The 27,573-nt window shown below is 37.7% G+C and overlaps 1 protein-coding gene across 2 annotated transcripts in view; it reads right to left on the reverse strand.

Moving 5' to 3' along the window:
* CPQ (carboxypeptidase Q) overlaps positions 1 to 27,573 on the reverse strand; it is a 467,130-nt gene that overhangs the window by 296,856 nt on the left and 142,701 nt on the right. For both annotated transcript variants that reach the window (XM_049633066.1, XM_049633067.1), the window contains exon 3: positions 6,312 to 6,519. In XM_049633066.1, the coding sequence (XP_049489023.1) occupies positions 6,312 to 6,519 (208 nt within the window). The remainder of the gene's footprint in view (positions 1 to 6,311; positions 6,520 to 27,573) is intronic.

Genomic DNA, 27,573 nt, shown 5'->3' on the forward strand with positions numbered 1-27,573 from the left:
AAAATAACGAGGAAAAAAAATGTGTATTTGGCAATGGGAGTACAACAGACAGTTTGGCCTCAGTAGAGTTACTTTCTGAATTGTATTTTACTCGGGCTAATATGAAACTCATTTTGCATTCTTGAGCTCGCATGTAGAGAAGGCAGGAGGCGGGAGTCCCCAGGTGTACTGCATTGCAAGGAAGCCAGCCTAGAATTTTAAATTGCCTTGGGTGATCCAAAAAGGAGATAATTGAGAAATGGAAATGCTTACCTGTTTTTTTTTTTTTCACAAAATATGAAAACCAGGTTAACGCAACTTCTCACAGTTGCCTCAAACTCATAATGTCTAAAACCCAAGCTGCTCATGTTGCCTCCAATCAGTTCCCTCTCCTCTCCTCCCTCTCCCTCTCCTCCAGTCGCCAGGCTGGGTGTAGGGAAACTGGGGAGCTATGAAAGACTGAAGAGGGTACATCCCATTAACTAAAAGGACTTGGTGGCTTATCCACTCAGCTGGTCTGCCTTATGGGAGATACTAGATGTTGCCAGATTCGGTTTTTCCCTAAAAACCACAAACTCCTATTTTTTATGTAAATCTCATGACTTTCAAATACTGTGCTGAACTGAACACAGATTCATCCCATGACTTTTGGTCCTTGCCTTACCGTAAACTTTGACCCTTCCTCCTGCCCCCTCCCCTTCAAATACAACCAAGTACTGATCATTTTTTCATGCTATCCCTCCTTGCTGCCTCTTGCTGTCCATTCCCACTGCCATCATCTCTGCCCTCATTATTTCACATCTGCATTATTAGAGCACTAACCTCTATTTCCTTTTCATAGTAGGCCATGTAGTCACCATTCTGAAACAGCAGCTCCCAAATTTTAACATGCATCAGCATCACCTGGAGAGCTAGTTAAACCATAAGCCCCACCCCTAAGCATTTTTAATTTAAGGGGTCTCAGGTGGGGCCTGATAATTTCATATCAACAAGCTCCCAGGTGAGACTGAGGTGTTCCAGAGACTATCTTTAGAGAAATATTGCTCTAAAACATCGCCCCCCAACTCGATCACATTCAATGATTCTCCATTTCCTCTACATAAAACTTAAAACTCCCCAATCTGGTATTCTGGATTCTTCATAACCAAATCTCTTCCACTCACCCCCTAATCACATTTCTCTAACCTCCAATGAAACCTCTGGCTCCAGCCACACTGGTCTACTTGTGTATTACCCAAGTTCATCAAGCATTCCCACCTCCTTGCCTTGATCATGTATAGAATGTCTTTCCACTTCCCTTTCTTATTTAAGTTCAACTTTGTCATTGAGTATACCCCAAATACACATCCTCAATGAAGCAGCCCTAATCAGACTTCTGCTACCTCTTTTAGACTCCAAAGCATTAGCTCTTCGAGTTGCTTGGTATAATTCAAAATGCATGGAACTCAGAGCCAGAGACTCTAAGTATGAATCCTTGTTCTTTCATTACGTGTGTAACTTGATTATTTAACCATTCTAAACCTGTTTCTCTTTCAATAAAAGAGACATACCAATTATCTGCCTCCATTGGGTTGCATAAAGAATTCATTGCAACAAACTATTTAAGTCTTCAGAGATGCACAAAGATATACAAAGTAGGTGCCAAATAAATGTTCATTTCTTTCTTTCATTCCTTTCCCCCAATCATTCATTTAGCACTAAATATAAAATAGATTACATTAGTCATTTATATTTTAAGCTTACCTTCTTCTCTTTTAGCCAGGTAGAATATTTCTGAGGGGCAACAAAAAAACATGCCTAATTCATTTTAATAACCCTACTGCTTGGCAATTTCAGAGCAACTGTTAAGCTCTCGATAAATATTTACTAAGAAAATAATTAATTTGAAAAATAACGTAAGACAAATGGTTCCTCTGCAGAACTTAAATTAACAATTACACTTAGCCTTAAAATATCCTCCTATGACAAAGGCAAAAGGTATTTTACATACAAAAAAACTAATCAAGATCTAATGAGAGTCCCAGTTGATACTTAATGTGAACAAGAGTCATTATAAAGCATCAATAAAAAAAAATTCTTCTCCTTAAAGTAAATTTGAGCACAAGGATATTGACAATGGCAATGCAGAGAAATAACAACAATGAACCTGGAGATATTGAAGGCAACAAATAATGGACTTTTTACAGATGTCTCTTAAGGACATGTCATGTAACCATGTGACTGTTGTACTTCCAAAATGGCTAACAAATACTGTTAACTGCACTGACAAATGTCAAATCAAACTGGTAAAACACATGTTCTGCATTTTAGGGGATTCTCTAATTTTGAAGTCAGGCAGAAACTAATTACAATTTCTATTCTGTTCTCTAGTATTGCTGACCTCTACACCACTCCTAGACAGAATCCAGTATCACCACCCCCATAAAACTTAAGGGTGAAATATCTGTCAGAGAGAAGGGAGCTGTTTTATTCAACTAGCAACTCAAAACACCATTGTTCATGAAAGTTGTGGCAGAAAAAAAGATACAATCTGGCATGCTGGGCACCTGTATATTTTCCTTAAATGCAGAGCAAAGTGCCCTAAAAATTCAAGTTGTTTTGTATTTACTATCCAAAGGTTATACAGTTTGGTCAGAGAGCATTTGCAATCTGGTCACCTGGCTTGTTATGAAAGCCCTGCCATGACTGACTATACAATCTCAAACAAGTTCATTCCCTCAACAGAACAGTTCCTGAGTGACTATTATGTAACAAAAATACTAGATGATGGGGATTTGGAAATGTAAATACATATATACATATATACATATATATGTGTGTGTATATATATATTTACATGGAGAGAGAGAGAGAAAGATATCCCATGTCTTTCTGGAACGTACAGTGGAGTCAGGTGATCAGGATGGACTGGACAGTTTACGTGTCACTGAGGGCATAAAGACACACCACATCTCCCAGCCTCATGACTTTATTATGACCGGTGAAATGTGAACAGAAGTGAAGTAGGCCGTGTCCAGACCTGGCCATGAAAAACCTCCTGTTTGATTATCGACTTTCTCTCTCTATCTTCTTATTTGCCAGCTGGATGTAAAAGATCCTGTAGAAGGCTCTGAGATCTTAGAGTTGATGGAAAGGAGCAGAAGGCCACCTGCTAAACACTCTCTTAGAACTATTATGTGAGTATGAAATCAACTCCTATTGTGTTAAGTGAGTGAGATTTGAAGTTGATACAACAGTTAGTGTACCCTACCAAAGCATGAATCACATCTACCTCCAAGACATTATGATATAGAGTATGCACAGAACGATGTGGAAATACTGGAAAGAGGCGGCTCACCCTGGCTGGAGCTAGATATCAGAGAGGGCTCCCCAGAAAAAGAAACATTTAAGATGAATCTTAAAGGACAGTTTGAGACAATGAGGAAAGGGATAGAAGGTTACAGGGGAGAAGGCATACGCAAAGTCATGAAATCCTGAGGAAACCTGGTGCATTGGGAAGGTGTCAGTGACTCCTGACTACTGGAATGTGGAGTCATGTTGGGAAATGGGGCTACTCAATATGTATTTGTTGAAATGACTAATAAAGAGCAGAGCCTAGAAGGCATAGTAACTGTCAGCAATGATGGATAAGGGAAGAGGAAAAAAGTTCTCAAGAACCATCTAAGTTAGAAGGCGGAATAGATGACATGCTCTTCCCTGAGGTAGAAAATGCAGGATAAAGAGGTAAAAAGGTGAGTTCAGTTTTGAAGAAAACTGAAGAGATAACTAAGGAACATCCAAAAGAAGGATCAGGAGGTCGTCGGATGTATGGGCCCCGTGCTCAGACAACAGTATGGGAAGGAAAGGTGGGTTTGGAAAGTGTCACAGGCAGAGATGGTGGCTGAAGCCACAAACACGATGGGACTGCTCAGGTAGAATGTTCAGAGTGAGAAGTCAGGGAAACCGAAAAGGAAGAGGGTAAGTGGGAAAGAGAGAAAGAGTAAGAGCAAGAAAGAGAAAGAGAATGTAAGAACGAAGTCACAGAAGCCAAACAGAAGAGGTATTTAGAAAGCAGTCAACAGTGACAAATGTTTCAGAGTGGTTAAGTAAGATGATGGCCTGAAAATGTCCATTATATTTGACAACTAGGCCGCTATTTGTGACCTTAACAAGTTCCATTTCAGTATTGGCAAAAGCCCGATTAAAATGGTCTGCAGAGTGAATGACAGGGGAAGAATTAGAGACAGGAATACAAAATACTCTTTAAGGAAAATTAGCTCTAAGAAACAATTAGCTATTAGTGGAAAAAGAGTTCGTTTCATTTTGTTTTTATTTTTCAGGATGTAATACTTAAACATGTTAATATGCTGAATTCTCTGAACTTTTATTTCCCTATCTGTAAAATGGGTATAATAATGCCCCTTCTGCTTGGTCCACTGAGTTGTCATAATGAGTAACATGACATATGTGAAAGATTCTAAAGTACTAGGTAAAGGGCAATGTTATTATGTATTTTTAAATATCAAAAAGATGGAGTTACAAAAGTCAAGAGTCCATTGAAATACGGTTGGCTATAAAATCAATGAAAAGATTATAATCAGTCTAGAACTAGAAATATTAAGAAAAACATCTTTTTAATATACACTATAAGTTGTTCATCCCAAATATTAAAGGCTAACAATACATTTCTATGTCCTATGCCGGGCAAAATTTTTCTGGGGCTCCTAGGGTATAGCCTGGGTTTCCAGATGTCATTACACCAGAAAAAAAATGTCAATTAACCCTAGTATACTGCAGTACACTATGTCATCTTGGAGTTTATTAGTCTTATAAATAGTAGTTCTTAAATAAATATTTTTGGCAATCACCCAATAGCTCCATAATTTAGATCTCATGACCAGTGAAATCATAGTGAATGGCCACAGCTTGCCGAGGCCCTTGTTATTCTAAGGGGTGACTGAGGTATTCTGGGAAGTAAGCTAGCCATTTTAGGACTTCCCTCCTGGGAAGATTAACCATCCAAAAGAATAGGATCCAATGATTATTTCACTAGTCCCTAAACCTTTGCACCCTACAAAGAACATTATTTTTAGCACTATAACATGAGTGGGACTAGTTTTTCTCTCATAAAACATTTCACAAGTAGTTTTAACATGCCCCATCTTCCTCCCTGGGAAGATATCTTATCCCATTAAAGAAAAATGTCCCTTTTCTCTTTTCTCTGCACTTCTGGACAACTCTCTTTTGACTTGGTTTCCTATTTGCTGATGTCTCATCAGTTATATTATTTTCAAGGGTGTAGGGTGCTAATTAAGATCAAGCAACTGTGTCTCCAGCTCCAAACAAAAATTGTGCAGAATAAATAAGCTTTCCCTTACAATAGATACTGATCTGATCTTGAAACCCAAATAAACCCGATTTGCAATTGTTTCCGTAAGCTTTGTTTTGTTTTGTTTTTTATCTTTGGGAGACCAGGCTACAACACTAAAATGGTGCTTCTTTTATCCATGTTTATCCCATCAAATATTTCACCCTTAATGTGTGGCATGACCATATGTAACTATTAAACTAGGCCAAATGTCTGCAGGTCAAGTTTCAGAACTTTCATCCACTGAAAGGCTGAATTTTACCCTAAGACTGACGGTCTTGCAATTACCTCGATCAGAAATACAAAGAAAAAGGAAAACTTATGTTGTCCTCAAATACCATCAAACACTTACATAGACCTTTACAGATAATCAAGTATCTTTCATAAGTTTATCTCATTTATTCTAAAAGTAATATTGTAAATTTATTATTCTTCATCATCACTGATTAACAGAGGAGAATGCAAAGACCCACAGAGTTTAAGAATATTCCTAAGGCCACATACTTGTTTGGGGGCAGAGCGAGGTCTGTATCCAAGATCCTCTACTCCCTAGTCTCCTTCCACTACACCACAGACAGCTCTCATCACATTACCCACTTTATTTTTATTTCACTTCTCTAGCAACAATGGGAAAAGTCCTAGCTTCCTCTGAAGTCACTAGGAATCTTTGATGAAACACAGACGTGAATTCAGTTCTCCCTCCAATGAAAATACATAACATATCGGTTATATAAGGAATGTTATGGGGTCATCACGGATGTGGAAAGGTTTTTAAAGGAATATACAAACAATGCTTGGAATCCTGAAAAGGCCAAAGAAGACATTACAAACAAGTGACCAAATATGGAATGAGGGAAAATTCCGTAAACAAATCAGTATTTTCATTTGAATGGTTTGTTTTTATTTCATACGGGTTTCTCTTTCATGGGTTTTTCTCAATCTTCGGGTTTTTTTTAAAGGGTTTCAAATGAACATCGTGACCAACCTGTAGATGGAGAAGGAAGCCACTGATCGAATCAGGGATGCCACAGCCCCCACTTTGGCAGCTTCCACTGACCCCTGGACTCGGTACTGCACTGTCTTCGAGTAGTTGACATAAGGTTGATTATACACAACAATCTTCCCTCTTGCTTCTGGGGCCCTTCTCTGCAGTTCCTCGAACGAGGTCACCACGAGAACTTCTGCTGTAATGCCTAGAAAAAACATCATACAGGATTAACTTATGGTTTCCAATCAGCCCTGTTGAATTGGCACACAAAAGGTCATACAGGCTCTACCTGCTACATCTGGCAAACTGGTTTGAGAAGATCAAAGTTTTAGAGCCATTTGCCATGGAAGAAAGACTGCAGAGGTTAGCTAGTTTCCCAAGAGAGAGAAAAGGCATTCAAAATAATAAGGCATACGACTCAGAAGGCTTTTCAACTCACTTGACCAGCTGGTACTAAATCACAAACTGCTTGAAAAGATAGATTTTTCCCCCTTCCCACCCTAAGAAGTCACGAGTTTCACAGAATGACACTAATTATTTATAAAGAAAATGCATTTCAGAAGCTCCCCCTGGGATTAATGAAACACATATTTATCTTTTTATAAAGCTATTTTGTTATGTTGTTAAACAACCTTCATTGACATCATACAAAGAATGGCAGTTCATGAAGAATGTTCTTAGAAGCCAAGAATCTTCAAAAATCCAACTTTTGACAAATAGTTAATGTAACCTCTACCAAGAACTATAAAAAGTCAGCTTGTTTTCTTTCCTCCTTTATACAAAACACTCTCAAAGAATATGGAAATTTCCCATGCTTCTCAATTTACAGTACTGGTTCATCATCAAAACACATCACCGGTCTTCAGAGAAAAATTTTGAAGATGTTGTGCAATTGTCCTATTATCCTGTTGTGTCACTTAGAAGAGACGTGCCATCTTTCCTCATAACAGAAGACTTGCCCAGATCTTCCTGATTAGGGAACAGGGTTTCACAGCTTCCAAGAAGTCATTCAAAAACTGCCAGACCACTGAAGATCCAATTTGATGGAGCAGTTTGAGTGACAAGGAAAAAGTATTTAGCAACAAAGGACAGATGCAGCGACTAAATAAAACTGTGAAAAGAAAGTAGCAGGCGCCTACTGTTCTGTGGCTTTAGCCATGCAGTCATGAAATATGTCAGTAAAAACTGAAGTATCAACATGCATTTGGCGTGCTTCCTTAATCTTGCAAACTAGAGAACTAGGTTTTCCTGGAAGGTTAACAGATGCCATTAAAATATTAACTGTTACTTGGAAAATCCTTTTAAAATGCACTGCAGGTATGAGAGAATTCTTGCTTTCAACGTAGGCCCCATTATAATGGACCCTTTGGGCTGGCTCCACTCCTGCTTCTGGTTCTCCTATCTGGACTCAATTTGTGATTTTACTTTAAAGTGACTGACTACAGATCTCTAAGCATGTCTCCACCAACATTCAGAACTCTGAATTTAATTTATAATCTAAAAAAAAAAGCAATGTACAATTATAAAAAGGAAGCCACTAGCTCCTTCACATGATAAATAAATATGTGAAACATACAAGTAAGAGTTCAGCTAGACAGATTTTGAGATTCATAACTTTCTGAAACCTGGAAACTACCTTAATATTTGACTGGGGTTATTGTTGGCATAGTACAAGAATTTTGTTGATGGTTTTCAGTTGTTCCTAATGAATAACAGATTCAATGGTCCACCCAAGGACTGTCCCAGCAATAGGGTAATTTTGGCATCTGGACTGGATCCACTAGAAATGAAGCTGAATTTCTATAAATTTTCATAGGTCATTGCAGAATTAAAGTCATAGGAGGGTAGTACTTCACTACAGTCTAGGCTTCAAGTTCTTTTAACAAATGAAAGAGTGGTAAGAGTCCTGAAGAACCAAAACCCAACCCAGACACCACAGTTGCCAATGCAAATCACTAGTAGAAGCTATAGGTCAAAACCTATCACCATAAACATGGAAGAAGAGTTCAAATTAATTGTTTTCCTGAAAGCCTAGAGTCATCTCTGACTCCTCTCTCCTTCAGCCCTCATGTCTAATCTATCCTCGAATCCAGATATTATGGCTTCAATAGTGATTGAACCCAGGTCCTCTCCTCCACTCCATTACACTCTCACATCAGGCCCTCATTAGCGACCTTTTGGACTGCTACAACTCCCTCCTCTTCCACCCACCTGCCACCACGGGTGTCCCAGCTTCCAGCCCACCTCCCTCAAACTTCACCTCCACAGAGCTGCTCTAGTGAACTAACTGAACTGCAGAGAAGTCAGATCAGCCTACATCACCACTCCCTCCAGCTCTGTTGAAAACCATCTTTTCAACATACCACCCAAAGCTTGTCCCTCTCTACAGACACAAGCTCCCTCTTCTTTGAAATTCCATCATTAATAAACTTAAAAGTCCCCACTCTCACCATGACAGTTCACTCCTCAGTGTCTTTCTTTGTTCATACTATCACATGTCATACAACATCATGTGTTGTTGACCTCATTCTCCCAGCTCTGTCATGTGACAAACACCTATTCATCCTCCAGGATGCCACTTAAGAATTTCTTCTTTAGGGAGCATTCCCTGGCCTCCGACCTCCTGTCTCATCTCCCTTCCCACCACCTGGGGGAAGGCTGGCTTATGAACCACCCTCCTCTGGACTTTCAGAGTGTCCTGGGCATACCTGGGCACTGGACAATTGGAAACCCTGCCTATTTCTGACTCTCTCCACCACATCAACTGTGATCTCATGGAATGGGGCCATGTTCATTTTTGCTTGCATCTCCTGGACATAACACAGTGTTTAGCATATGTGTAGGCAGTCGGTCAATAAACACTCCTTGAAAAGCACTGCTCCAAATAAGGGACCAGTGACAGGGTCTAAAGCATTTCCATAAAAGTGCAATTTTACCTTTAAAGTTTGATAGCATTTCTCCCATAATAACTCAGCAGTATGATTCTCTTACCACCCAGAGCACAGCTGCATAACAATAACCAAGCAAAAAAGGCCTTGGGGCAGTCAGAATAGAAATATACATTCTAAGTATGAAAACTCAAGGACCTGAACATAAGAATGCTCTTCTGTTCTCTGTTAGAGCCTCGTTGCCCTTACTTCACACAAAATTCTAAATCTAGTATTTAAACCTATAAACCATGAGAAACAACAAGTCAAAAGGAAGAGACAGAGTTGGAAGCTGCTAGTACCACAAAAAACAATGTCAGAGACAGGAACATGTAAAATAACAAATGCTAGCAATTTTCTGCAATGCTGGAAATGAGCACTTAAAATATGACTAATGTGACTAAGAAACTGAATTTTTAATATCATTTATTTAAATTAATTTATATTTAAATTTGAATAGGCATATCTGTGTAGTAGCTGCTATGTAGAACTGACAACCACTGCTGACTCAGTCATGATGTAGGCAAATAGCTGAAAGCATCTCTGTTGACCCTGAGGACCTTCCTTCATGACAGTTCAGTAACAGGCGTGAGGGTCATGGTGATGACCCCTGGCAGCAGTCACAGATCAGGTGGACTGTATTCAGTACCCATTTTTTGGAAAGCAGAGTATGTAAAAAAAGCATTTCAGGAAGATTTTTGCTCAAATTGAATAAAAGAAAACTAGCCCACCTGGAAGACTTTGCTTTTCTATATTAGTTTGTGTTTTGACACATGTTACACAAAGGAAATTCTCACGTTCTCCTATGAATCAGCAGACTCCTTTTCTATGCTCTCATCTTCCTTCTCCATTCTCAAAGATAGTACATGAAATTCTCTAAGAACAAAAAAGCAGTGTCGTATTCACAGTAAGGCCTTCCCTCACCTCCCTATTTATAACTGCAACCCACTCCCAACTCCCTAGCCTCTTATCTTGTTTAATGTTTCCATAGAATTTATCAGCTTCCAGCCACACCTACTACAATCATGTAAGCCCCATGAGCAGGCAGAAATTTTTGTCTGTTTTATTCATTAATGTTATCAAAGTGTTTGAAATGGTACCCGATACACATTATGTGAAATTCACACACACACACATACACACACACACACACGCACGCACAAATGCATACATGCATGCATATACTGAATGAATAAAAAGAAACAAAAAAATTAAAGTATAATAATACCTCATCCCTGATCACTCTCCAAAAATGTATACTTCCAAGGAATATGTGTATTTCTGCAGGTCAGAAAAATTGACGATAATAATAATAGTTATATTTGAATATCTATTGCTCATACTAATGCTCAGAGAAACTGCAGAGTAGTTATTGGGAGGATACTGATAAGCAGGTAAATAAATCTGCACAACTACTAGGTGTTGACGCTGACATTTGAATCCAAGGGTCATGCTCCTCCTATATACTGCACTGTTATCTTCTTTCGCAAATGTAAAATAGATCAAAAGAAAAGCTCAGTATTTTCATTTTAAAAGGAATAAAGAGGAAAAATAAAGTATATAAAAAGTCTGCCTAAGTTATCAGTTATTTTTCTTAGTCTACCCAGGATCTAATAAATTAGAGTAATATGATCACATTAGGTCCCAATCTATTAACAGAAGAGTTGGGGGGGGGGGAGGTTTCCCTCTAGGACAAGAGTCATCAGACTCTGTTAGAGTAATGAAAAGGATTATGATGGTTAATTCTGAAGAAAGTGTGTGACTGAAGCTAAGAATATTCACATTATAAAGCAACTCTCTTGGCTACAGCTGATTATATCACAAAAACAGTGTAAAAATCCTCAGGTTCCCTTTTATTCTCCACACCTAATTTTTTAAATTGACCAATTTATTTTTTAAGCAACCTACCCTGTGCATAATTACCACTGTGGTCTCCTTGCAGAGACGACAGATGCTGACTGCTGTGGTGTTGGCTCAGATCATTTTTTCTATGAAGAATGCGATGAAGAGATTCCAAGCTTGGTATCTTCTGACTTGATTCCTCCCAAGAACAGTTAAGAATAGGAAGACAGTGAAGTGAGAATGTTTATAATGTCTTCTATTATTAAAAGGAAAGGAAAAGACTACAAACAGAAAAACATATCTCTGGGACTCAATTCAACGTGGTATGTTTTAGAAAATTGATTCTGATTTCAGAAGACTTGGCCTCCAAAAAGGAAATACTGGAGCCCCACCCAAAAGGAAGCCTAGCTTCTTACTCGTATCACACAATCTTATATTGAGTACACGACACAAGATAAGTAGGTCCACTGGAATGGCTGGTTTTTCCTGAACTCACTTATGGAGAAGAGAAAACAGCTGTTCTTGGAAACTCAAGTGTTTTGAACTGAAGTGGTAAGGAAATGGCAAATTCATGGCAAGACAGATAAAAGAACATCAGAGCACTTCTTTTTGAGTGTCCATTTGATTATGGAGAATATTATAATTGGGCAATGTCCTTCTCATGAAAGAACAAGTCTTTAAGATTTAAATTCATTCAACAAATTTACAGCCCTCCTACTGAGTGGAACTTCGTACTGGGCATTGGGGACAGCATGAATTTAACTAAGTTCCAGTCCTATCCTTAAAAATTAGAAAATATGGGAGGGAAAAGTAGGTAAAGAAGAACTTTAAAAACAGCACAGGCAGTCACAAGGTGAAATGAAAGTACAAAGGAAGATTTCACCAAATAATAAGTTAATTCTGACTGGGGGAAATCTAGGAAGTTTCCTATAAGATGAAATTTTAAGTGAGCCTTAGAAGATTTCCAATAGGCTGAAAATGAAGAAAAGGGCATTCCCTGGAAAAGAGCAAAGAAGGGAAGACAAAAATAGATGAAACATTTATTCACTTACAGTGAATAGGAAGCTTCCTGCCAGGGCCCCAAACAGACAAGGAGATACTCAAAAATCTTCTAATTTTTAACCAAGACATTTATGGACCCCTATTTTCATTCTATGAGTTCCAAGAAGGCAAGGAAAACAGTCTCCTTGAAACAATCTTCAGGAAAAAAATATTAAACTCAGCTATTAGTAGAGTGAGGGAAGAGCAAGAGGCAAATTGCACCCCGACCGATAGCTGCAGGTATGTGACTTACCCTCTCCACACTGTCTCCTGAGATGTGGCTCAAGTTAAATCTGGTCTGTCACCTTGAGAACAAGCCCAGACATGACTGCATCAAAATCCATGGGCACGGTAGATTATCATCATCTCTGGAGAGGGAGCTGTCTGCCCAATGGAGCAGTGTGCCACAAGCCGTCTTGCCATACTGACAGCTGAGGATGAGCCACAAGCAAAGCGACCTGTCTACCCTGACTTCTAAGATACTGAACGTACACATCTTGTTGTGTAATGGAGAGATGCCCACCATGGGCCCACCATGTTTAACAATCTGTAATGGAGCACACTCAAGGGGTACGAGGACCCAACTCTGCGACATGTGGCGGCAACAAGCGTGGGGCACAGACCAACCCTTAGCAATCTGATCCCTTAGGTGCCAAACTGCCACCATCGGTAAGGCCACTGCATGAAAGGCAGTCAGAGTTTGGGGTGCTTTGATTAATTTTAGCAGTTATCACAGGAGCATTTATAGTCTAAAACATGAGGTGGACTGTGTTTGAAACACAGTTGCATTATCTTCAACATGGTTGCTCTGAAACATGCTTGAACTTGGTTGCTTTCTCCTCAACCCCTGAGTATCTTCTTGTAATGGTGACTGGTGTGGGTGGGTGGGGACTTCCATAAAAAAACATTATCATCTTATACATCTGTGAAAATGAAGGCTGAAATATCCTATGTATCTCAGTCAGCTTCCAGTGATATTTAAGCAGGAAAATCTACAGGACTTAGTGATGGCAGGGGTAGAGAGGTGAGTTTCTGGCTGCATTTCCGCTGACACAGGACTAGCTATTGTGGTCTGGGGCTCATGGCTGGCTCTGCTGAGAAGGTGGGACCTGAGAAGTGAGTGCTAACAGACTAGGGAGGAGAAGAGAGAACTGAGATTAAAGACACAGAGAGGGGGAGTGAATGGCACAAGACAAGGCTGGCAGTTTGTGGGCTGATATCACATGGGAGCCATGTAGCTGTATCAAAGAATCTGGGTGGGGAGAGAGAAGTCAGGCAAATTCAGATTTACACTTTGAAAATACCTCTAGTCTTGGTGTGAGGAAGGCCTGGAAGATGCAAGAAAAGGTATGGAGGGGTATTTAGAGGATGGCTGCCACATTCTGATTGAGAGGCAATAGTGGTTGGATGGGGGCAAGGCAGTAGAGAGAAAGAAGAGAGTGGACCCCTTTGAGCAGCAGTATGGAGGGGACACCATTTACTGCAATGGGCAAAGTGGCTTCATAGAGTGTTGTACTCCATAACCATACTGCCCAATCTATTTAATGATTGCTTTCCTGGGGAAAGTTGTATATCAACTGAAATTTATTAATCAGATCACTCAAAATGAAGCTTTTATTTTTTTTAAATCTTAAGATGAATCCTATCCATGAAATAATCATCTTACTCTAAAACTTCCTTACAAAGTATTTACTATACTACATTATGCATTCTTCCAGATATGCTTAAAACAGGTTATTTCTTTCTCAGTAACAAAAAGCGCCCATTGGTATGTAACCTGGCTTGAATACTGGCTAGAAAGCTCATTAGCCTTTGATCTTGAATAGGCTGCTTAACTTTTCCCAGCCTGGAAATGGGAATCACAATAATATTGACCCCACCAGGATTCTTGTGAGCATGAGGATGAGTTGACTGAGGTAAAAATTGCTCTGTGTGCTATAAAGCATTATAAGACAAAAAGAGGAGTAAGGTATGTAAGGGCTTTGGACATATGTCAAATAGATATAAGCAGTAATTATCTGATTTATTTAGAATTTCACTTCAGGGGCACCTGGGTGGCTCAGTCGGTTAAGCGTCCGACTTCGGCTCAGGTCATGATCTTGCGGTCCGTGGGTTCGAGCCCCGCGTCAGGCTCTGTGCTGACAGCTCAGAGCCTGGAGCCTGTTTCAGATTCTGTGTCTCCCTCTTTCTCTGACCCTCCCCTGTTCATGCTCTCTCTCTGTCTCAAAAATAAATAAATGTTAAAAAAATTTTTTTAAAATAAAAAAATAAAAATAAATAAAATTTCACTTCAAAGTAATTACCAGGAATAAAACAAAAATAATGGATATATCTTCAGCAAATATGGAGCCTACCTGGATCAGAGCAGAGCTATTCTTTTTTTTTTTTTTTTTAAGTTTATCTATTTATTTTGAGATAAAGAAAGAGCACAAGCAGGGGAAGGGCAGAGATAGAATCCCAAGCAGGCTCCACGCTGCCAGCATGAAGCCCAATGTGGGGCTGGATCCCACAAACCATAAGATCATGACCTAAGACAAATCAAGAGTCAGATGCTTAACCAACTGAGCGACCTAGGTGCCCCAGAGCAAAGCTATTCTTTATCACATCAGACAACTCCAGAGGCTGTGTCAGTGTTGACTAAAGCAATCATTTAAGCACTATGTTATAAAGACGCATTATCAGGTTGGGCAGAGAAGCTGGGGAGGTTTTATGGGTCTACCTGGCAACAGAGGGTATAGGAATGATGGAGGAATGGGTGAGAGGATCAGGGAAGGGACTTTTAAGGGAAGTATCAGAGGAACAGGGCACGACAGAAAAAGATGCTAGCAGCCCTATCTAAAATTATATCAATGCTATATTCTATTATTTTCTCTCCCCTTTCCTGTAAGAGAATGACACATGCCAATCAATTGCCTTGTAAACTGCAGTGTCCTCCTGGAAGACACTGAGGCTGGGCTTGGCCACGAGATTTGCTGTGGCCAGTGGAATGCACATAGGGACGGAATATGGTCACAGCTGAGCAGGAACTTTATGAGCCAATGCGAGCTCTGATTGTCTCTTTCACCCACAAGAATGATGTGTCCCAGATGAAGACTTCTCCTTCCGCCTGGATCCTACAGTGAAAAAGATACTTGAGGCAGAAGCAAAGGCACTACCAACTTTATAAACTTATATTCAAAATGAACAAGAAATAAATCTTAGGGGGGTCCAAGCCACAGAAATTTGGGGGTTGTTTGTTACTGTAATACTGAGTGAGAGCTGACTGAATTTAAAGCTTCTATCAGAGCATTTCACAATCTATATCTGATGACAGATAAGATATAGAATGAATATATTTAATACCTTAGGGAAGACTGTTCAGTGAAAATTAGATAACTACTTTCTTCCTCTTGTCATATATCAAAGTGATCAAATGATCAGCACCAAACAGTAGAAAACCAACAAATCTGAAGAAGAATTTAGCAAATGTCAGTGATTTAGCACATGCAGACTAAATGACAAAGAATTTTAAATAAGAGATAAACCCTAGAGATCATTAAAATGCAGTCTTGGCAGCTTCAGTTAGCTAACCCACCTGATGTCACTTCTAAAAGAAACACGCAGTCCTGTTGTACTATTAAATAATTCTATACACTCTCAATAGATTTCAATATTTCATATCTAAATGCATTTTGCCTCTAAATTCCATCTCCAAAAACCAAGGGCAAAAATGATAAAAACTGGTGTGCTTATGTTTATATCAAGTACAAAATAATGTTATTATAGTGTTATATCAGAGAGATAAAGTAACTCTATGACAGCCTGGCATTCCAAAATGGGCTTTTTTATTTAGCTATGTTTTGAAATGTTAACTTCCTATGCTTTTCTTAGAGAAGTAAAACTTGGAGAAAAAAATACCATAACAAAACAGAATTTTTGCCCTCAATAAGAAGAAACCTGACTCACTTTCATAATTCAGTTTGACATAGCAATTTGCCACTGGAAGATTCTAGACACATGATGGAAGAAACAGAACCACAGAACTTACATGAAAATTTCCTGGATGCTATTTATCAAAGTCCATGGGCTGGAAGGACGCAGATCCAACTATCAATGTCAGTCCTGTTACAATTACAACTCAAAGCCATCACCATACAGTTTAAGCAGAAGAGATTTAAGCATAACAACATTAACCACATTTAATAGGTGAGAAGATAAGAAGTTTCAATTAGGTACAATAAGGTTCAAATGTCTTACCAAACTATCAAGTGGCAACACTTGGGTCTGAATCCAGGTCAGACTGACTCCAAATCCATGCTCCTGTCACTCATCCCATATAGCTTCCAGCCTAATTAACTTAAATCAGCATGTATTTGCATGTTGTCTAGGACCTTCTCCTCAGGCAGCCGAAAACCTTCAGAGGAGCCCCACACCTTGTTTTCCACAAATTCCTGGATTTAGGAAGTGGAAAGGAAGGGCAAAGGGGTTCTAAAGGCTCACAGATGAATAAGTATCATTTACTTAAACTTTCATATATTCACAGGCTTTGTGTGGCTCTCAGAATATCCAAAATTGGCTATTCCCAGCCAAATATTGATCTGATTCAGTAAACAGTTGAATCGAACTAGACTCAACTAAAATAACTGACATTAAAGCGGGGGGAGTGTATTTCCATCTTAAAAAAGATAATCACCTACATTTATTTATTTACTTTTTATTCATTCATTCACTCATTCATTCATTCATTCATTCAAGAAATGTATTTGAGCCCTTCTAATGTGCAAGGCCATTCCAAAGTGCTAAACATCTGGTTAATGATATAGTGATTTTGCTAATGAAGATTACATTCTAGTGGAAAGGACTGGCACCCATCAAAAACAGCAAACGTATTAATAGTTATACAATTTAATAAGTGAAATACAGGATGGTCTAAAATGGAAAGCCTTGAGACTTGTTCTGGTCTGACAAGGATCTTGGAAATCTTCTAAGAGAAAGACACATTGAGTTAAAAAACTGAAAGATGAGTAAACGTTAACTAAGTGGAGAAGAGTAGAAGGGAAGAAACAAAATATTCCAGGCTGATTAGATAACATATGCAAAGCTCTGAAGTGAGATGAAGGGCAAGGAATTGAAAGAAGACCAGGATAGAGTGTAGATAAAGGTAAGAGAGGAAGGGAGGGAGGGACAAGGTTAGGCAGGATCTCCTAGGCCCCTTTAAGGAACTTGGGCATTTATCCAATAGGCAGCTGGAAATAACTGAACCATTTTAAGTGGGAGTAGTAATAATAATCTATCTTCTGGTTTTCAAGGTCATACCAGACTTCACCCAAGGTGGCAGTGGCATTGCAAGTTTATATTTTAAGTATTAGATCAGAACACAACAACAAAGAAGCTTGCTCACTATCACAACTTCTATTCAGTAATATGCTGGAATTCCTACCAATGAAGTAAGGTAAGAAAAAGAAATCAAACACTTAAGCATTGAGAAAAAGAGATCAGATACATAGGGGCTAGAAAGAAAGACACAAATTGTCCTTATTTGAGAATGACATCTGTAGATAATCTGAGAAAATCTATAAAGAAATTTATAGAGAAACGAGTTTTGCTTTCATGCAATTAGTATAGAAAAATCCAAATATCCTATGTATCAGAGAGACTCTGATTAGGAAATAAAATTATGTTATCATTAATGGCAACAGAAACTACAAGTTAACTTTAAAAAAAACTAAAAATATAGTAGAGGAAAAAAACAAATTATTGTATTCATATTGAGAACAAAGACAAAAAATAGCCAGGAATATATCATCATCAACAACAACAGAACACAGGGAGTTTATTACCAGATAGTAAGACTTATTATAGAGCTTTAATAATGAAATAACTACTGTGATATTACTACCTGGAAATAAAAATAAATAAATAGAAAAGAATAGATTCCAGAAATAGATCCACCCACATGTGAAAATTTGGTATATGATATGATAGCATTCCAAATTGGTGGGAAAATGATAAATTGTTCAATGATGATCCTAGAAAAATATAAAACTAACCTTTACCTTCTACATATTGAAAAATAAATATAGAAATATCAAAGACATGAGAAAAAAATCTTTAATAGCTTTGGAAATTCACAATCCCTATCAAAATTCAGAATCCCAAGGTATCTGGGTGGCTCAGTCAGTTAAGTGTCTGACTCTTGGTTTCGGCTCAGGTCATGATCTGAACATTCGTGGATTCTAGTCTCGCATCCAGCTCTGCGCTGACAGTGTGAAGCCTGACTTGGAGTCTCCCCCTCTCCTTCTCTCTCTGTCCCCCTCTCAAAAATAAATAAACTTAAAAAAAACTTCAGAATTCCTATCAAAATCCCAACATTATTTTTTGCAGAAAATAGAAAAATTCTTCCTAAAATTCATTTGAAACCTCAAGGGACCCCAGATGAAAGAAAGAAAGAAAGAAAGAAAGAAAGAAAGAAAGAAACAGGAGAATTAACACTTCCTGATCTCAAAACATATTACAAAGCCACTGTAATCAAAATAGCATGGTACTGGCATAAAGCAGACAAATAGACTAATGGAATAGAACACAGCACCCCCCCCAAAAAAATTCTTGCTTGTACGGTTAAATGATCTTTGACAAAGGTGCTAAGACCACTTCAACAAATGGTATTGGGAAAACTAGATATCCATATGCACAAGAGAAACTGGACCTTTATCTTACCCCATATATAATCGTTAGATGCATTAAAGTCCTAAGTGCAAGCCCTGAAATGATAAAACTCCTAGGACACATAGGAGGAAAGTTCCATGACACTGGACTTGCTGATGATTTCTAGTATATGACACTAAAAGCACCGGTAACAGAAGCAAAAATAGACAAATGAGACTACATCAAACTTAAAAACTTCTATGCATCCAAGGGTACAATAAATAGAGTGAAAAGGCAACCTACAGAATGGGAGAAAATTGTGCAAATCACCTATCTGATAAAGGGTTAATATCCAGAATATATAAAGGACTCCTACAACTCAACAACAACAAAAGCTAAATAATCTGATTTAAAAATAGGTAAGAGATTTGAATACACACAAAAAAAACATAATACATATTACCTTACACCCATTATAATGGCTAGTCCCAAAAAGGAGAAGATAACAAACACTGGCGAGGATGTGGAAAAATAGGAACCCTTGTGCACTGTTGGTGGGAATGTAAAATGATGCAATGTAAAATGGAAAAAAAGTATGGTGATTCCTCAAAAAACTAAAACAGAACTATCATGGGGCACCTGAGTGGCTCAGTCAGTTAAACATCTGACTTCAGCTCAGGTCATGATCTCATGGTTCGTGAGTTCAAGCCCCGTGTCAGGATCTGTGCTGACAGTTTGGAGCCTGGAGCCTGCTTCGGATTCTGTGTCTCCCTCTATGTCTGGCCCTCCCCTGCTCACACTCCGTTTCTCTCTATCTTTCAAAAACAAGTAAATGTTAGCGGCACCTGGGTGGCTCAGTCGGTTAAGCATCTGACTTCAGCTCAGGTCATGATCTCACACTCTGTGAGTTCGAGCCCCGTGTGGGACTCTGTGCTGACAGCTCAGATCCTGGGACCTGCTTTGGATTCTGTGCCTCCCCCTCTTTCTGGCCCTTCCTCATTCATGCTCTGTCTCTCTCTGTCTCAAAAATAAATAAACATTTAAAAAAATTTTTTTAATGAATAAATCTGTTAAAAAAAAATAATAGAACTACCATCTGATCCAGAAATCCCATGTCTGGGTGTATATTCAAAAGAATTGAAAGCAGGGTCTCAAAGAGATACTTGTACACTTGTATTCATAACAACACTATTCACAATAGGTAAGAGGTGAAAGCAACCCAAATATCCATCAGCAGATGAACAGTAAACAAAATGTGATATATACATACAATGGAATAGTAGTCAGCCTTAAAAAGGAAGGAAATCAAAAAAAAAAAAAAAAAAAAAAAGGAAGGAAATCCTGTCACATGTTACATGGATGAACCTTGAGGACATTATGCTAAGTGAAATAAAGCCATCACAAAAAGAAAAACACTGTATGATTCTAACTATATGAGGTATTTAAAGCAGTCAAATTCACAGAAACAGAAATTAAAATGGTGGTTATCAAGGGCTGGGGGAAGGAGAAGAGGGAGAATTATTGTTTAGTAGGTATAGTTTTTCAGATTTGCAAGATAAAAAGTTCTAGAGCTCTGCTTCCACAATAACGTATATACACTTACTACCACTGAACTGTACACTTAAAAATAGTGCAGGTAGCAAATTTCATGTCACATGTTTCTCACCACAATAAAAAAAAGTTTTTGAAGAAACTATAGGAATAGATATTTATGACATCAGACTAGGGAAGGAAATTCTTTTTACAAACATACAAAATTCATATCACAATGAAAAGTTTCTTAAACTTGACTATAGTGAAAATTAATAATATAAAAACTTCTTCTTGAAAAACACCTAATAAACAAAGTTAAGTGACACAGACTGAGAGAAGAGATTTGCTCTTCATATAGCTAATAAAGGCTTAGTTTCCAAATTATACAAGGAACTCTTGGAGATCTAGAAAAGACAAACAGATCAATAGGAAAATGGTCAACAAATATATGTAGGCTATGTATGGAAGTAGAAACCCAAAAGAAAATAAGCAAAAAGTGTTTAATATCTACTAATTCCACAGTGAGATAATATTTCACATCCATCAAGTTAAGGAAAAATTTATAAATCTGACAATACCAAGGGTTGGCAAGGATTTGGGGACCACAAAATCCTCATACACTGATAATGGTAGTATAAACTGGTACAAACTCACTACAGAGAAATTTAGCAATTTCAGGTAAAGTTCAAGATGTCTTAATGCCCAACTGAAATGTGAACTTTAGAGATATTAGGGAAACTCTCACATGTGTGCCCTGTGGAAATGTACAAAGATATTTTAGCACTACTTTTAATTGAATACAAGTAAAAACAGCTTAATAAAAGTATAAACAATGAACGAACGTGTCCATCAATAGAAAAAGGACATGTAAATTCTTATACAGTCATTGAAAAGAATACAGTTGTTGAATGAAGTAGATCCACATGTATCAACAGATAAATCACAAAAAGAAGAGTTTTTTAAAAGAAGCATTGTTCAAAACAATTTGTTCCATTAATGGGGCATTTTAAAATACAGAATACAATCCTATATATACTTTGTGACACATATATCCAAAGTAGTAGCATAGGGGCACCTGGGTGGCTTAGTCGGTTGAGCTACCAACTTCAGCTCAGGTCACAATGTCTAGGTTCGTGAGTTAAAGGCCCCTTCAGGCTCTCGGCTGTCAATACAGAGCCTGCTTTGGATCCTTTGTCTCCCTCTCTCTCTGCCCTTCTCTTGCTCTCTCTCTCTCTCTCAAAAATACATAAACATTAAAAAAAACTAAAAAGTAAAAGTATAAATACATGCAAAGGAAAAATAAATACCAATTTCAGAATAGTAACTACCCTGGGAAAGAAAGGAAAGAAAAACAGTTGGTGAGAAGTACAAAGGCAGCTTCAACTGCATTACAAACAAACAAACAAACAATTTCTTCACCTAAAAATTTTTATCAATGTGCTGACAGCTCAGAGCCTGGAGCCTGCTTCGGATTCTGCGTCTCCCTCTGTCTCTGCCCCTCCCCTGCTCATGCTCTGTCTCTCTCTGTCTCTCAAAAAATAAATAAACATTCAAAGAAAAAAAATAAAATAAAATAAATAGTATATTTGAATGTGTATGTGTCTTTTTATATGAAGCAAATATGTCCATAATTTAGCATTTGTTAGATCTGAGTGGAGGATACTTTCCCGCAAATTTGAAATCTTTAAAAATGTACTCTATTTGAGGGAACTGGGGAGTGGGGATGGCACACTTCCCATGTGTCCTATATCTTGTCCTTCTGTGATGAGGCACAAACCAATGCTACCACAAACCCAAACAACTTCTTTTGTAACTTAAAATATATAGGTTGTTCAACCAATATATCAACCCAATTTTTTAAAAAAGGCAAAAGATCTAAAAAGACACTTCATCGATGGCAAGTAAACATATGAAAAAATGTTCATATATATGTCATTAGGGAATTGCAAATGAAAATAATGAGATACCATCACGCATGTATTAGAATGACAAAAATCCAAAACACCAACACCAAATGTTGGCAAGGACAAGGAACATAAGAAATTCTCATTCATTGCTGGTGGGGATGCAAAATGGTATAGTCACTTTTGAAGGCAGTTGGGAAGTTTCTCACAAAATTAAACATACTCTTACCATACAATCCAGCAATGGCACCTGTTGGTTATTTACCCATAAGATTTGAAAACTTATGTCCAAAAACTGCACACGGATATTTATAGCAGCTCTATTCAAAGCTGCCAAAACTTGGAAGCCACCAAGATTTCCTTTGCTAGGTAAACAGATAAACTGTGATACTTATAGGCAATGGAGTATTATTCGGTGTTTAAAACAAATTAGCTATCAAGCTATGAAAAGACATGAAGGAAACTTAAATGCATATTACTCAGTGAAAGAAACCAATCTAAAAAGATTACATGATTCCAACTATATGACATTCTGGCAAAGATAAAACTATGGTGTAAAAAGATTAGTGGCTGCTAGGAATTAGGGAGAGAGAGAAATGAATGGTCAGAGCACAGTGGATTTTTAGGGCAATGAAACTATTCTGTACAAGGCTACAATGGCAGACACATATCATTATACATTTGCCAAAACCCATACAATATACACACCAAGAGTGAACTCCAATGTAAACTATGGGTTTGAGTGATAATGTGTCAACACAGGTTCATTAATTATAACAAATGTACTACTGCAGTGTAGGATGTTGATAGTGGAAGAGATTATCTATGTGCAGGGGGAGTGAGTATATGGGAATTCTGGATACTTTCCCCTCAATTTTGCTGTGAACCTAAGCTGCCCTAAAAAATAAATTTTATTAATTAAAAAAAATATATATAAGTATATTCAAAAGACAGCTTATGGCCAGTAAAGCCTATAATCAGGAAGGCCCCAAAGGAGAAGGTCTCCTCTATGTGGGAAACACTGAACCTAGCATAGCACTGAGATCACATATTCAATCCACATATATTGAGAGTTTAATTATGTGCTAAGAATGGTCCTAGAAGACCCAATATTAAATAAGACAGATATGATCCCTTCTCTCAAGGTATTTCAATATACTTGCCATCGGTTAATTTTGTTTCCATAATAATTTTAGCCCCTATAACAAGTTTGCTTACATATATGAATCCGTATTCTAGAATAATTGTAATACTTGGGTTGCAGCTATCATGCATCTTTTTTCTAACTGCTGAGATCAAAGAACATACTTGCAAATGATAGGAAACCCCATTTGGCTTAAGGAAATTTCCACCTGGCTTAAGGAAATGTATTGGCTCATGTGACCCATAGAAACGCTGGCCTCAAATAGTTCCTGGCTCCTGGTACTGCCCCTTTCATCTTAAGCATCTGTGTGGTGCTTTGCCCTTCACAGCTCTAGGTTCTCCCAGACCTGATATTCTTATACTGCCCGAGGAAAGAGGGAGTGTCTTTTCCAGAAGTTCCCACGGGAAAAAAGCAAGCTTCAGTTTTCCAGAGCCCCAGGAAACAAGTCTGTTTAAAACCATGTGTTATATGCCCACTCTGAACCCAAAACTATGGTCTTGGGATGGGATGTGCTGACTACCTTAAGCCAAGGAAGGCCCACCTCTAGATTTGGGTAAGGAACCAATCCCACCCAAACCATATGGCTGGGAGTGGGTGAAGGCCACCTAGTCCCAGACAAAGGGAAAATGGATGCTGGGTAGCAAACAACAGATGGCCACCACAGGGGATATCTCTTGATATTGTCACAATATGTAGTATAATGCTTTTCCCATATTCTGAATTCAAAATATATTTTCTGTGTTGAATTAAATTGACCATATTTTTCATGATCCACTTTGGCAGAGCAAAGAGGCTCTCAGGCCATTCATCTCCAACCATTTGAATTCAACAAAATGAATGGGAAGTTTTTGATGAGCTTCTAAGAGCTACCAATTAATGAAAAACAGGCATCCATTTAACACCATTGATAGTTTATTAATCCATACCAGAAACTTAAGCAGAAATGCTATGGTAATAGAAACATTAATGCAACAGAAGTCCATAGCTTGCATGGTTCCCCAAAGCCCATGTGGACCATTTATTACCCTTGAACCATATCTGAGAAGTCACTATTTCATACAACTTCTTAATGGGAAAGTAAAAATGTAAGCCTTTGCAGACTTCCCGCCAGATTGTAGGACAGGATTTTCAAATATTTAAAGAAAAAAAATCAAGTTTGTTTATACTCAGTCTAAATCCGAGAAGTGAAAAGTAATAATTCTTCAGTTCAAAAGATTTGTATGAAACTGATGATAACAGGAATAACTGTCATATGCATACTCTGGCCAGACACCATGGAAAGCTATTTACATGAATTATTTCATGTAATCTCTATGTCTTTATGTGGTAGGTATAATCCCTGTTTACTAAGATGAAAATTGAGATTTGACCTAGTTCACAGAGTTTGGTTAGCTGCAGACCTAAGATTCAAACCCAGATATAACTGATGGGAACTTCCTATCCCTAACATGGGGAAAGGGAGAGAGAGAGCAACAGTCCTTCTGGTAATTGAACCCAGTTAGTCATTCATATGTTTGTGTCTACAAGATGCCTAACTGCCAAACATATAAACTGTCTTAAGACCATCTCTACTAAGATTTTTGGCATATTATCTTAGCACAGCACAATGTATTTGTCAGCTGCTACACAGATTATAATCTGCAGACACAAAATAATCATTGATGAATGGCACTTAAATATATAACTTTATCCATTCCCTCTGCATTTAACATACTTTGAGAGTATTCTATCTCTTCAAGCAGGCTTACTTGATGATCACTTCAAAAAGATTTAATTATAAGAAGAACACTGAGCAAACATTTATGTAGTTTTTATAGTATGTCTGACACTGTTCTAAATGTTTTACTTGTATTAAGTCTTGATTCTCTCGACAACTCTATGATATAGATGCTTTCATAACCCTCATTAAACACAGGGTATTTTATTTATTTATTCACAATTGCATTTTACTTATTTGTTTCCAACTTTATTGCCAAAAGAATTTGAGGAGATGTACAAAAATACATTGAAAAAATAAAAGTAAATGAAGAAAGTAGAGAATTCCAGTGTGGTAAAATAAAATAATGCCATGGTTAATATAGAAGAAAATACATGTCATAAGGTTTGTGCAGTTACTAGAGAGGATTGTAAGTTTAGTTGTAAACCACCTGGCAAACAAAGCAAAGAGTAAAACATAATCAGGCACAAATTAGAAATACAAATCACTTGTGCAGGAAAAGCACAAATTTTCTAAGAAGAAAGTTATTTTGTGAGTCATCATAAGGAAAATGCCATGTGATATAATAAGGGACAAGACTCCATTTCTACCACAAATATAACATATGGAGGCATTGTTCCTTTCCCCCATATCTACTTTCTCTCTTTCCTTCAGTAATAGAACCTTTCAATATTGATGGAAACATGACTACCTGACAAACAAACAAACAAACAACAACAACAACCCTCATTTTTCATCTTCTCTGTAGCTAGGTATGACCATGTTACTAATTGGGGGTGGGGGGGGCATGTCTTTATCTTCCCCTTGACTCCTTCCTGGTCATTCAAATGCAGATGGAAGATGATGTCTTGCCATAAGGTAGAGCTGAAAAGGAACATTTGGATAGGAGTCCGGGTTCCTAACCCATGGAGCACAATTACCTAGAATTTTAAATGACAGAAAGAAACTTCTATCCTGCTTAAGCTACTACTATTATTTTGAGTTTCCTATCATTCCTATCTAACTGAAGAATGAATGGGTTTTTTTACATGTATATTACAAGAGAGCTCTTTGTGATGATAATTTTTCTAGGCAGGAGGACCTGCATAGAGGCAGATGATAGAATGCTCATATGAAGAATGTAGGTCTTGCAGGTATAGAGGAAAGAAGGCAGACACTTGAAGGGGTGACACCCATTGAAAGGAAAGACCTGGACAAAGATGATGGTGGTCTGGCCTAATTTCATAGAAGGAAAAAAGAAGTGAATAAATTTGCAATATATGTTAGAAATAGAATCAATAGGTTTTGCTGCATGATTTTATGTGCAGATACAAAGAGGGTATAATGGGAAAAAAAAAAACCAAAAAGAACAATTTGAGGAGAATTAAAAAACAAAGAGTTAAAGGATAGATTCCCTATCAAGAACCTGGAGTATCCACATTGTCAATTCAAAGCGGGACAATCCATATTGACAAGACAATCAATATCCCCTTAGAAAATTGTGACTAACAACAATACATGTCCGCATCCAAGACCACCATACGTCCACTGGTTGGTGGTCATTGAGCTCTGATTTTCTTCAGGATACAGTATTCAAGGCCTCACATGTACTGGAAAGGATCAGAAAGATATAGAAATTTCCTTGTCCTCAAGGAATTCAAAATATAAATACTTAGCTAGTCTACAAAAAAAATACATTAATATATTAATACATTAGTCTACAAAAGCATAAAAGTAAACAGTGCTAAAAATGTGATTTGGACTATAAGAGTTTCTGGAATCTGAGAATTCTAAGTATCTCTATCTTTGTCTTGTCTTTGTTCCTATTCTCTAATCTCAGTAGGCATGCTCTGCTTTCCTAAAAAATGAGTTTAATTAATTACCCATTCTGCTTATTAAGCTGTACATTCTTTGGCAAGTCACTTAAGCTCTCCAACCTTCAGTCTCTTCATCTATATAATAAATTCACAACAATGGTGTGAAGATGAAATGAGAACCTCTACTTGATACTATCGTGTAAATTAGATAATCAATATAAAAATAAAACATATCCCGTTATCACCCTCCCATAAAATATGCCCTCATAGGAATATTTTATGGAAGACCTATCTACTCAATCCCTTACTCATTCTCTCTCTCTCTCCCTCCCTCTTTCTTTAATAACAGCTTTATTGAGATTAAATCCACTTAACATACAATTCACCCACTTAAAGTGTACCATTTGGTAGTTTTTAGTATATTCGCAAAGGTATGCAACCTTCACCACAATAAATTTTAGAATATTTCATCATCCCAAGCCAGACCCCACACCATTAGCAGACACACCCCATCAACCCCCCCCCCCCCCCCCACTAATCTACTAATCTACTTTCTATTTCTATGGATTTGCCCATTCTGGACATTTTATATAAATGGAATCATACAAAATGCAGTGATTAGCTTTTTCCACTTATCCTAATGTTTTTGAGGTTCATACATATTTTAGCATGCATCAATATTTCATTCCTTTTTATTGCCAAATAATATTCTATTGTATGAATATACTTTA

The sequence above is a fragment of the Panthera uncia genome, chromosome F2 (genome assembly GCF_023721935.1).
Source record: "Panthera uncia isolate 11264 chromosome F2, Puncia_PCG_1.0, whole genome shotgun sequence".
NCBI classification, from domain to species: domain Eukaryota; kingdom Metazoa; phylum Chordata; class Mammalia; order Carnivora; family Felidae; genus Panthera; species Panthera uncia.